At 40.8% G+C, this 12,582-nt stretch overlaps 1 protein-coding gene across 2 annotated transcripts in view; it reads right to left on the reverse strand.

Annotated features, from left to right (window-relative positions):
• Positions 1–12,582, reverse strand: part of SLC13A4 (solute carrier family 13 member 4) — a 38,060-nt gene that overhangs the window by 21,679 nt on the left and 3,799 nt on the right. For both annotated transcript variants that reach the window (XM_073322025.1, XM_073322035.1), the window contains exons 2-4: positions 7,953–8,081; positions 2,724–2,860; positions 1,947–2,128 (exon numbers count right to left, since the gene is read on the reverse strand). In XM_073322025.1, coding sequence (XP_073178126.1) covers positions 1,947–2,128; positions 2,724–2,860; positions 7,953–8,081 — 448 coding nt within the window. The remainder of the gene's footprint in view (positions 1–1,946; positions 2,129–2,723; positions 2,861–7,952; positions 8,082–12,582) is intronic.

Raw genomic sequence — 12,582 nt, forward strand, 5'->3', positions numbered from 1 at the left:
GGTGGTCCAGAGGAAGGAGGGTTGTTTCAGACCCTGACTGGCTTAAATACACCTTTGCTTCCCTGCCTCTGGGCTGTGCCTCCATGTGCTGGAAGCATTTCAATGCTGAATGAAGACTTCCATTATTAATTCCCAGACAAAACATTACATCAAGATGGAGTAAAGGTTGAGAGTATGTTTCAGTAACTTAAGGGTAAGAAACATTGCAGTGATGTTGTAAATTAGCTCAGGAACAGATGTTATTCAGAGTTAGAGTTACACTTAAAGAAATCCAAACATGTCAAGGTTTGGAAATACAGTTAAGAGACTCAAACAACCTTAACTATGATCTGTAGTGACAAAGAGCCCTATGCCCTGTCTAGCATTCCCTCCTCCACTCCCATGGATGAAACAAGTGTGAGATAATAGCACTTTGAGTATAGAACCAATGTTCTGAGAATGTATAAATAAATCTCTTAGTTTAGGCATTAAAATTAATGAAAAGTGGGACCTTTAAAAAGTTAGCACCCAATCTTATATGTTTTTGTCCCTAATATTTCAGTAACAGAACAACCTGCTCTTTGAACTCACTGAAATCTTGTGCAGCAGCTACACTAGATTATTATTTTTTAATTATTGTATTTTATTATTTATTTAATGTTTTAAGATTAGTGGTCATTTCCCTTCTTATTCTTCATAACTGGACGTTTCTCCTTCAGCAAAGTCTGAAAGACACAATGTTCAGCTAGGAAATAAAACCTGCCCTCTTTCAAAACATCTTCCATCTCCCATTGTTCTAGGCAGCACTGAAGAGACAGATGCCCTCTGTTGGTGGCCATTTTGAAAAAGCCATCTTCTCTCTCTTTCATTGTTCTCAGTGGTACTGAGTGCCCCTGCCTCTGGGAAGCATACATGGCCGCTGTCTTCTCTGAGAGCAGTTGTGGCTTAAGTTCCATTGACAGCAATGAGAGATGATGGCCATATTGGAAAGGGGGGATTTCTTTGTAACAGATAAACTTTCAGTTATGAAAACTAATGGCACAAAATGACCATTAAGCCTAAATATTCAAAAGTATCCATTGCACCAGATCTACTCAATAGGTAGACTAGGAGGGTAAAGAAACTACATTGTATATATATATCTGTGCATGCAGGGAATGTAGAGGAGTGCAGACAACTGATGTGTGTGTAGGGAGGTGGAAAAGGCAGTAAGAATTTGAAGGATAAGAGGGAGGGGAAAAACTGAAGTTGTTTTGTACAGCTCCAGTTAAACAAAGCAGCTGTAAACCCAGGTTAACTGGCCTGTATGCTCTGGCTGTTTTGTGCTGTTTTCAAGTTGGGTAAAGCAGCCAGAGTGTAACGGAGAATATGACCCTCCCAAAAGTTTGAACTAAATAAACTATTTAAGGTGGATCCTTCATATATTGAAATCAATAGATATATCACATGAGAACATTCTCTATGAGTTTCTTGTTTAGTGTTGTTCATGTATGAACATTTTCACTTAAAAAAACCCAAGGAAATTCCTAGACAAAAACTATGTTGAGAGTTTTCAACCCTGGAAATTCACAGTTTAAGCATAAAAGAAATCCAAACATGTGAAGATATGGAAATGCAGAGTTAGGGAACCCAAACAACAGACCCTTCAAACTTTCCATATAGTTAGAACTCACTGAAATCTTGTGCATAAGCTACAATTTAAATCTGTCCTGTAGTGAGGTCCTCAACTCAGCTTCCCTTCAGCCTACACAGGCTCCCAACTCCACTTCACCTGCCAGGCACCCCTGAGGCTATAAAATAAACATTGCTGTATAAAATAAATGAAAATAAATAATATGGGCCAAATCCTCAGGTGGTGTAAATCACATTGCTCCACTGACTTCCATGGATCTATGCCGACTTACAGGAGCTGGATTCGGCCTTAAATATCTAAAAGTGAAAGGAAAATTACTGATATGATCCTATACCTATTGGCTCCCTCTCTTCAGAAATGGTGTTGCCTGCAGTACCGATGACCTCACATTCCTCCTCAGCATTCACTAATTCTTGTAGCACGGCTTCCACAATTGGCATCACCATGGCTGTGGTGGAGGTATTGGAAAGCCACATGGATAAAATAGTTGTACAGCACATAAAGCAGAGAAGTAACCTAGAACACAGGAGAGAACAGCCCTCTTGGGGCACTTTTACAACTTTTCATGTGATCCCCTTTTCTAATATTTTTATTAATTAATTGTTATTTATTATTTGTTCTCTTTAGTTACAAATATATTATATTGCATCAAGTTGAAATTCACCCCAGTGCAGGGGCCAGCACAATACAATGCCTCATTTAAGTCCCACCTATGCCCTGACAACAAATTCATTATAACATGAAAACAGGAAATTCTGCATTTCATCATGAGTATTTTGTACACATTAAACAACAGGCAAGGAACAAACAGAGGAGACAAGAACCAAACAAGTGTGAGAGCACAGTGAACAGAGAATACTGGTGAAGGGATAGAAAGCAAAAAGAAGAGGCAGAGAGAGAGAGAACAGGAAAATTCATAAACTTTCAGCCCATGAAAAGATCATCAACGATTGACTTAGAGTACCTGATTGGAAAAGTACAGTGCATTATGGGTAATGACATCATTTGCTTTTGAAAAGCATATAGGGCTAGATTTAATTAATATTTGCTCATTTATTTTTAAACTTGATGCCTGTATCCTTTGATGCTCTAAGGCAGAGGATTCACTCACATGCCTGGTTTCGCTCCAGCCATCATGACCATACGCAAGGCAATCCGCTTGTGTAGGTTCCACTTTTCAACAGAAGCTGCCACACAAATCACCCCCATGAGGAGCAAAGTTGTGTTCTTGAAATACTCTGCAGCCACCTGCAGGAAAGGCAAGCGGGAGATAAGCAATCACAGAGTGAAAGTTACTTGCAGAGAGCATGCTGGGAAGGTGAAGACACTTATATTTATGTTATGTTATGGACACTTATGTTTCCAAGCCGAGAGCATGCTGGCAAGGTGGAGGAACTGGAGAACTTATGAGTCAAAATACCATATCTTAATTCCCTTTCTTCTGGTGTTTATAAATTAAAATATGTCTCATGCCACCTGTCACGAGGTTTCTCAATTTTGGAGAGACTGAGAGAAGTTGAGAGAAGTCATGTGATTCTCTCTTACTTCTGTGAACAGGGTTTGCTTTGTAAAGTGTTAAATGTTCTGATTAGACCCAAACTGAAACATCTACTGATTCCCACCATAGGTATAAGGATGGCAGCTTCTGAAGTGCGTATTCAACCTGGGGATTTTACTGCCACCCACTTAATTCTGTTTAATCATAAGGAAAGCCAGGCCTAAAATGCAACCACAGAAAACCCCCCAGAGACATGTTGACTCTACCCATTGAAATGTCAGTGCGTAATGGTCGCTGATCATGCACATGTATGCATGTGTGTGTGTGTGTGTGTGAGAGAGAGAGAGAGCACAAAAATCAGCAGCTATTTTATTTTAAAAAATACACAGAAAATGTCATTGCTTTTTGAAGAATTTTCTGGAAATTTCGGGACAAATTTCCATCACCAAAATGTAAAACAGAACAGGATTTAATCATGATTTCATAGCAAATCTCCATGAAAAATTAACTATGGATTCACTACCAGTGCCTGTATAATAAACATCAACCCGCTGCTCTAACACAGGTTTCAGAGTAGAAGCCGTGTTAGTCTGTATCTACAAAAAGAACACGAGGACTTGTGGCACCTTAGAGACTAACAAATTTATTTGAGCATAAGCTTTCGTGAGCTGAGCTGTAGCTTACGAAAGCTTATGCCCAAATAAATTTGTTAGTCTCTAAGATGCCACAAGTCCTCCTTTTCTTTTTGCTCTAACACAGACTCTCTCAGTGACCCTGGATAAGATATTTAGAGTCAAATTGTGGCCACATTTCTCCCTGAAAGGTCACAAAGGAAGCCTGTGGCAGAGTAGGAAACTGAACCTAGGTCTCCAGAGCTCCAAACTAGTACCCTAACCACTGGACCACCCTGCCGCTCCATAATTTAAAAAAATGAAAGGAAGGATGCCTTGGCACTATTCCTGACTCAGCCAGAGATTTGCTGTGTTAAGTCCCTAAAGTCTAAATTTTCAAAATTAGTTACCTGAAGTTAGGCCTCTAAATTCCTATTTCAACATGTAAATAGGTGGGTTTCAGATGCGATGTGCAAGTGCAACTCCTGCTGCTAGTTGAGGAAAGTCCAAAGACTCTTCTACCCTAGAACAAAGGGTGTCTTTTTAAAATGTGATTGCTAATGCAGACAGAGCAAATTGTAGTTTTAACACGTGAGCTAGTTGAGGTGAAGGATTCACAGGAAAGGGTTTACAAGGACCAGCTAACAGTTAATACTACAACTTTCCCTGTCTACACTGGGATTTTAAAATGCTTTAGCAATCACATATCAGCTACCACACTTTTTTCTTTGTGGAAATGATCCCAAAGAAGTGATATTTAAAAGAGTAGGCAAACATTTAACCCGACGCCCAACTATGTATTTAACTAAATGTAGGGTTAAGGTTTGAAAACACTGGGTTAAATCCTGGCTGCATTGAAATCAGTGGGAGTCCAGCCTTTGATTTCAATGTGGGGGGGGTCAAGATTTTCCTCATTGTCCTTAATCTCTGTACACCGCATCTGTGATTATCTCATTATAATGATACTTGCTCTCTTTTGTAGAGATTTGCTCATGAAAAGTGCTATCCTAAGTTATTAAAAATTATATATTTATTTTTATTTATTTAATAAATTCCCATGATGACAAAAAAGGACTTGGCCATCATGGTTAAGTGTTTGCCAAAAACTTTTAAATATCACCTCTTTGACTTTCTTTTGCTCCTTTCTGCCTCATTAATGTTTTTTCCCCCTAGCACCCAGTCCAGCGTCTTTTTAATAAAAAAGTTCTTAGACTGAATGAAAGGAATCTATCGAGCTAGCAGCACAAAGACTCAATTGTTTCCCTTTATCCCTTTCACAGTATTTTTGAGAAACAAATGAATATAACACACACACCCGCATATGGCCCTGTGAGTGATATTTGGCGTAAATAGTGTGGCAAGAGCCTGTATTCTGTGTCACTCCAGTGCAGCACATTGGAAATTTTGCAACAGCTTCAATTATGTATTTTTATTTTCATTTAAGTTTTCATTTTATTTTTGATAAATGAATAAAGCAGTCTGTTGAATATTCCTGTGGTTATTTAATTTGAATTAAATATTACATTCAATTTGTAGCACGCTGCCCATACATTTACAATTTTCGGCATGCTGCAGAATTTTGTACTGAAAATGTGTAACTGTTTTGAAGCCAGAGGAAAATGAAGGGTCTTGCAGTTGCATAGGGTAGAGCTGGGGTTTTGGCACTTGGGAAGGAGTAAGAGGCAGTCTGAGCTTGTGTAACGAGTGTAAAATATAACCTTGGAATCTAATTATGTAATTTTCCATGTCAACACGGTTAACCATTTCACTGCTGATCGCCAGGGCACTTCACACCTTACAGAGCAGTTTCAGGCTGTCTGTACACTTCACTGAACCAGTTTACATTCAGGCCTTGTATTACATTTAGGTTCCATCTACACTACGAGTGAGGGGGATGACTCCCTTGCTTCTATACACATTGGTCATGTAGACAAGCCCTGGGTTTCCTGCTCTAATAAGCTGACTGTGACCTTCATACTGAGAACAAGAGCAAAAGAAAAACCTTACAAAGAATGTAGATAGTATAAATGGAAGTCCCCAGTACCATAATTCAAGAGAACTAAAAAAAATTAAAGGAAGAAAATTCAAAATTGATCCAAGGGAATACTTTTTTTCTCACGGCATACATTTAGCTTGTGGATCTCATTGGAACAAAATATCAGTCACTGAGGTCGAGCCTAGCTGCATTTGTAAAACAGATCAGACATGTATATTGATAAGAATTGTTATAATAGTAAATATTAATATCCGTCATGCCTATTCTCCTGCTTCAGGGATCAGACAGCCTCTAAGTATTGGGGTTCAGGAGGAAATTTTCCTTGGGAAAGAGTTATTCCATAGTTACCTGCTGCAAGGTTTCTTCCGCCTTCCTCTGAAGCAGCTGGTACTGAGAACCGTTGGTGATAGAACACTGGACTAGATGGACCAATCATCTGATTCAATCTGGCCATTTCTATATTTCTATGTGTGATGGAATGCACCCCTGTATTCACACCCTATATACCAGGGTTGGCCAAATGTATTGACACTCCAAGCTGCATATGACAATCTTCAGAAGTTCAAGAGCCGGGGCGTGCCTGCTGGGGCTCGGGGCTTCAACCCTGCGGCAGGGTGGTGTGGCTAGGGGCTTCTGCCCTATGGGGTTAGGGGGGTTCTTGGGGTTAGGGGGTCTTGCCTGCCAGGGCTCGAGGTCTCAGCCCCACTCTAGCTGAAGCCCCAAGCCCTGGTAGGTGCTTCCCGTGAGGCTGAAGCCCCGAGACCCCGCTCCCTGCTGCGCAGATGCCCGACTACAGGGCAAAAGCCCCGAGTTCCCCCAAACAGTCTGGTAGTCGGAGAATGGGGGGCGGGGCGCTCCACGAGCCACACTTTAACTGTAAAAGAGTCGCATGTGGCTCACAAGCTGTGGTTTGGCCACTCCTGCTATACACTGTTGTAATAATATTTGTATAAAATATGCCTCATCAGGTATCATTTGAAAACTAATAACTTGCTGGTCAATAATTTCATGATCAAATGTATGTAACAACATTATATGCACAATTATGAACATCAGATGAAATCATGACTGAAGTATGTTTAATCAGACAAGTCTGGGAAGTGGGTAAACCTATTTCTCAAAGACAAAGTAAAAATTGAACCCACAGCCAGGTGTCATCAAAGCTGATGGGCCAAAATCTATCAAGTCACCATTCTTTGGCAAGGAAAAGGGCAGGAGCAAATAGGTTTGCACCTTAGCAAACAGCAGCAAAAAAACTCTTCCTCCCTACCAGACTCCATGTCTCCTGGCTCTCAGCTGAAAAGAACTTTATCTAGGGGTCACTCTCAGGAAATGCATTTCAAAGGGTGACTGAACTATAAAAGTGAGGGGGAAACGCACCCCACGTTCTCTCTCCCTATCCATCTCTCTTTGCCACATAAGAAGACAAAAGAAACAGCCTATCGACATTGGGAACAGATCCTCGCCTAAGAGTTTAGTCAGCAATGTATTGAAAACATGTAAGAACTTCACCTTGAACCAAGTCTAGTTTCTTAAGTTCAGAAACCATTTTATCTTTATTTTTATTGTAACCTTTTCTAACTTTAATGCCTTATCACTTGTACTCACTTAAAATCTATTTTTATAGTTAAATAAACTTGTTTTATTCTTTAATTAAAACTAATCCAGTGATGTGAATTGTTTGGGTAACTTCATTTAAGGTAGGGAACTGTTGTGTATGGATCTCCTTTGAGGGGCAACAGACTTAATATATCTGGACTGTCCAGGAGAGGGCTGGACAGTGCAGAACACGTGTTTTGGGGGAAAATTCAGGACTGGGAGTATATTGGGGTCACTTTGAAAATAGTAACCAAGGCTGGTGGAAGCCAGGGTTTGGCTGGTCTCTGCTGACAGGCTGCTGGGGTCAGAGCTGATGGACCAGGGCTGTGGCTATACAAAGACACTCTGGGTGTGACCTGCATGCTGGCAGGCTAATTGTGAGTGATCCAAGTTGGAAGCTACAGCAGCATTGCCTGACACCCAAGGTTGCAGGGCAGGGGTGACACACCCCGCATCAGTCTAGATTGCACCCTGGAATGTCATACTATGTTCCTTTTATAAACTGATGGTTGGCCTACTTTTTACATATTTAGGGCACTTAGCTGCCCTGTTATCCCTGTTGCTTTCCTAAGAATTGTTTGTTGCAAATGATTAACAGAGTAAGAAGAAGTGATTCAAAAGTACACTTTGAGCTACCTCACTGGACTTCATGACTCCAAAGAGTGGATAGAGGAAAGCAGGAACTAGGGCTGCAGCTCCGAGCGGTACCGCTTCTGAGACCCAGTACACAGCTGTCACTATCAGTACGTAGGCACATGAGGCTTCCTGTGGAGAGAAATCACTGAGGTTAGACATCGCTGAAATCACCTCTGCTGCATCAGCCTTTGCAAATGCAGAGAGGGCCCAGCCAGAGGTGACTAGATTACACCGTACCACATTATGGGGACTTTATATTATTCAATTAAATTGTTGTTTTTACTATTTATATTTCAGTTACTTTAATGCTCTTTGTTATTTGAACTGTGAACGTTTAATGCCACATTTCAGAAATAAGGGTGAAAGCCAGGCCAATGACAGCTAATTTAAACCTAGGCAGCTGAATAAGAGCTGGTGGACATTTCTAAACAAATAGAAGCAATGACAGATACTAATCTGCGTAAACATTTTCTTTGGGTTGAGTTCTGGACGGAATTTTATGCTGAGCTACAGAAAAGAAACAGTTGAATGTGGATCATAACTAGAGCCCAGGGAGTACTGTCAACAGATATTCACAAACATTGATTTGAACAAAAAGTAATTAATTTAAAGGGTATTCAAGTCCCCTGTGGTTTGCTTTCTGTTTCTTTTTCTGCAATAATTTTTGTACACAATAATTCACTGGTGGAAAAGGTAAGTGTTAGAAATACCCGTCAGTTTCACAAGAATTCATGCTAGAAGAGTTCACCTGGCTTCCTGAAAACTCTTTGTTGTTTTGGGAATCATCTAGTCCAGGAGAAGAAACAAATCACACAGCTCAAACAGGAAATTATGAGTAGTGAACACTCAAAGCAACATTCTGTGATTATTTTGTCAAAAATCTATATGGTGAAATATTTTCATACAAACCATCCAATGAATATTTTTCAGTAATGAACAATGGTAAGATTCTTAGCTGCTGTAAATGATAATAGCTCTTTAACTTCCACAGAGCTGTCAATTTACACCAGCTAAGGATCCCCAATTTGTGAAAACTGACATCTGCTTGAAGAGAATTCATGAACAGAAAAAGGGACTAAATTTGTTTAGCTGTTAGCAGGAAATATTCCAAGAACTCTAAGCATAACTCACTGAGATGCAGGTGAGCTCTGCTGAATGTCATAGAGAGTGGAGAGACACGTCTGTTTGAAAAATAAGCTGGAAGTGTGCGGTAAATTATCCGGGTTGCCTAGAAAAGGTACTGACATGGTGTTACACCAGCTATCTCCATTGCTAGAAATGTACACTAATCAAATTGTTGCCAATTCTGTTTACCCCAGAACCTTGGACAGCAATGAATTCTGTAAGATTAAGGGATGGTGTGGTTTTTCCTTTTCCTTGATATCTCTACACATCACAAATTTCAGTTTTAATTTTTGAGTGTGAGTTTGTAGCTCATGACAGTGATAGTTTTGGCTAGAGCTAGCCATCATGAAGGTCCCCAAACACTGACTTGACCACCCCTTTTTGCGACATACTCACTGATCTCAGAATCTGACACACACATACACACTCGTGTTGGAATTTCAGAAAAACAGAGCGTGATCTCAGAAGCGCTCTCTCTCTCTCTCTCTCTCCCCACACATGGATCTCAAACTCTTGGCATGAGGCCACAAAGTAAGTCACAGAGGGTGACATCCTTAACTCTACATTTCCTGGTGTTGTAGTTTTACGCTGAGCCATTTGTTACTTTTGTTTCTTAAAATTCGGAAGGTCAGCAAAGCGGCAGGAAACCTAGGATTAACTTTAGAAAAAAGAATGAAGATGCAGAGGTGGGAGTGGGGATATCTGGGAGTGAAGGAAGGGCAACATACAGTTTATGCCATTCATAACATATATTCTTTAACATAATATAGTGAAAAGTTTAGAGATTGGAGCTAGCCTGAAATTTTCTTTTTTAGACTGTGCCAAAGTCAGACAAATTTCCATTGAATTTAATGAAGTATGCACCTGGGATATGGCTCACTGCCATTATTAGCTATTTAGAGAGATGGAAGGTATCCTTATTCACATGGCAATCATCTTGCTTGTTTCTCTTTTCAAAACTAAAACATGACTGATAAGGTCCAAATCTACAAACCACATGGAAACATACATTTGAATTATTTGATGTACATGTTTATGAATTTGAAGTGATCACACAATAAAAATAAATTCTTGATTGCCTTCAAAATCTTATATTTAAAAAGCTGTGTAACCTCTTAATGCTACACAAAATGAAGAGTAAACTGATAGAACACAGGTTGTGTAGTGCAGAGAATTAATCCACTTTCTGTAATCTATGGAGACAAGCTAAATGTAGTCTAGGCCAGAGTCACATGGTTAATCAATTTAATGACATTAACCTAGAAGTCAATGGCTTGTCAGCCACATCACCAAATACTTTTAGACTTTATAGTCAATTTTCAAGAGACACCCAGGAGTAGGATCTCATTCATAGTCTGTGTGTGCTTGGCTCCATCCCTGCAGCATTCCCCTCCTGGCACAACATGGTGATGTAGGCATGCCATCTAGGGTTGCCATCATAGTTGCTGGAATTAGGAGTATTGGGGGTGCTGCCACACCCCCTGGCTTGAAGTGGTTTCCATCATATATAGGATTTACCTGTCCAGGTTTTCCCAGGATCATCCTTTTCTTGAGTTAGCTGTCCTGGGAAAGCTGGATGGTGCTCAGTACTCACTGCCAGCTGTCCAGTTTCATGGGCTCAGGCTCATCCTAGATGTCCCGTTTTTTGTTACCTCAGAAGTGGCAACCCTAATATCACCCTCATCTCCCTCTTGCTTCTCCCAACTAACTTGTTCACATCCTGAAGTCATATTCCCCTTCCTGGTGTCCAGTTTATTGAGTCTTTATAAATATAGTTTCCTTTGGTCTCTCAGGTTCAAATCCTTCTTCCTGGTTAAAGAATTCCACAGCCCTCCTTTGTGGGGCTACGCAGTGCTTCTCCCTTGTTAAGGGACTTTCTTGTTAAGCCCTCCTGCAATGGTTCAAGTCATCTTCACCAACCCACCAGCAGGCAGGTTCTAGCACTGCTGCTCAGTGCCTCAATTCTTCTGGTTCTTCAGAGACTTCTGTTTTTATCACCACCCACACAAGGCATGATTTGAGCCACACCACTTGCCTGTCATCGGACTGCTGATTTTTCTCCACCTAGGGAAGTGAGCTAAGTGTGTCATAGTTGGGGCTAGACCCAGAATCCCTTAAAAGACCAGTCACCCTTTGACACAGTCTCATTGAAAAGCTCACAAAAGCCCGGATGAAAAGACTTCCAGTGACTTCAATGTGCTTTGTGTAAGCAGGGAAATAGTCCCACTATTGTGGGGAACTTTCCTGGCTTCTGCACTACCCCAGTGAAGTGGGCTAGCGAAAGAATCTGAGTCCTCGCTCCCACTTCCTTTACCCAGTGGCCTCTCTGTCCTTGAGGACTCCCCTTCCACTCTCCTGTCTGGCAGAGTCCTCGTAACCCCAACAAGGCTGGGCCCAGGATTACTGGAGGGCTCGACCCCCAACCCTGCTGTGGTCACCTAGGACAGGGGCTAGGGTGTCCCCACTCCGGGGTACTCTCTCTGCACCGGGCACTTCTCTGACCCACTGACCATTAAATACAAGTTAAAGCAAATGCAAGTTATTTAATCAACAATTAATTTTAAAAAGAATAAGTGAAAAAGAGAAAGGTTAAAGGAAACACATCAACCCGCTCTGTGGGTGGGAACATCACAAACAGTGTCTCTGGAATGTCAGGGCAGTTCACAGTCTCTTCTTTGTAAGTCCCAGGCCTCCTTCTCAGGGTCCTGGTTTCCCATAGATCCTTCCCCTTTTAGTACTGGGAGCTAGCCAACCAAAACACCCCCACTGAATGTTAGTAAGGTGGCAACAGTCCCCTTACATTTGGATTAGGCCTCTTGATTTAGTGAGGGCAGAATTGCAGCCTGGGAAAAAGTGTCATAAATCAAGTCAAGTCATAAATCAAGTGCCCAGGCTGTTCTGCATGTTGCTATTGATTCTCACCTGTGACATGGCAGTGACAGGAGTCCAAATGTTGGACAAACATACAAAAGGATGGTGACAAGGAAAAAGTAGTACAAGATACTTAAATTAAACACTAAGCACATTTTTACAGGTTTCTTTATTTTTCTCTCTGTTGCTTATTTAGAAGCCTGAAAAAAAATTCTGCTGACAATTTTCTCCCTTCCCATTTAACATACAGTGGATCTCTCCATACGTTTGTCAGAGGCCATGAAATTAACACAACTCTATTTGTTTACTCCCTAGTTAGTGCAGCCCCATCATTGACAACAAGAGCAATATAGACTTAGATAGGATACAGTGCATGAACCTGCACTCAGAGCCTCCGGGAGCCATTTAACACATTTCTGTAATGTTTATTAGTTAAGTTCTGCTGCAGAACAAAAGCACTGAGTTTGGGTAGGTCCTACATGAGAAAGAGTGACCATTTGAAAAAAGAATCTTGGTGGAACGAAGAGTGTTTTACTTTGCTTACAGTAAATATGTAAAATCTTAAGGATATTCTTTGCCAAAAATAATTTGAATCAGATAATATGTTGATCCTAAACTACTTCCCCTTTCAAAA

Source organism: Lepidochelys kempii, chromosome 1 (assembly GCF_965140285.1).
Source record: "Lepidochelys kempii isolate rLepKem1 chromosome 1, rLepKem1.hap1, whole genome shotgun sequence".
NCBI classification, from domain to species: domain Eukaryota; kingdom Metazoa; phylum Chordata; order Testudines; family Cheloniidae; genus Lepidochelys; species Lepidochelys kempii.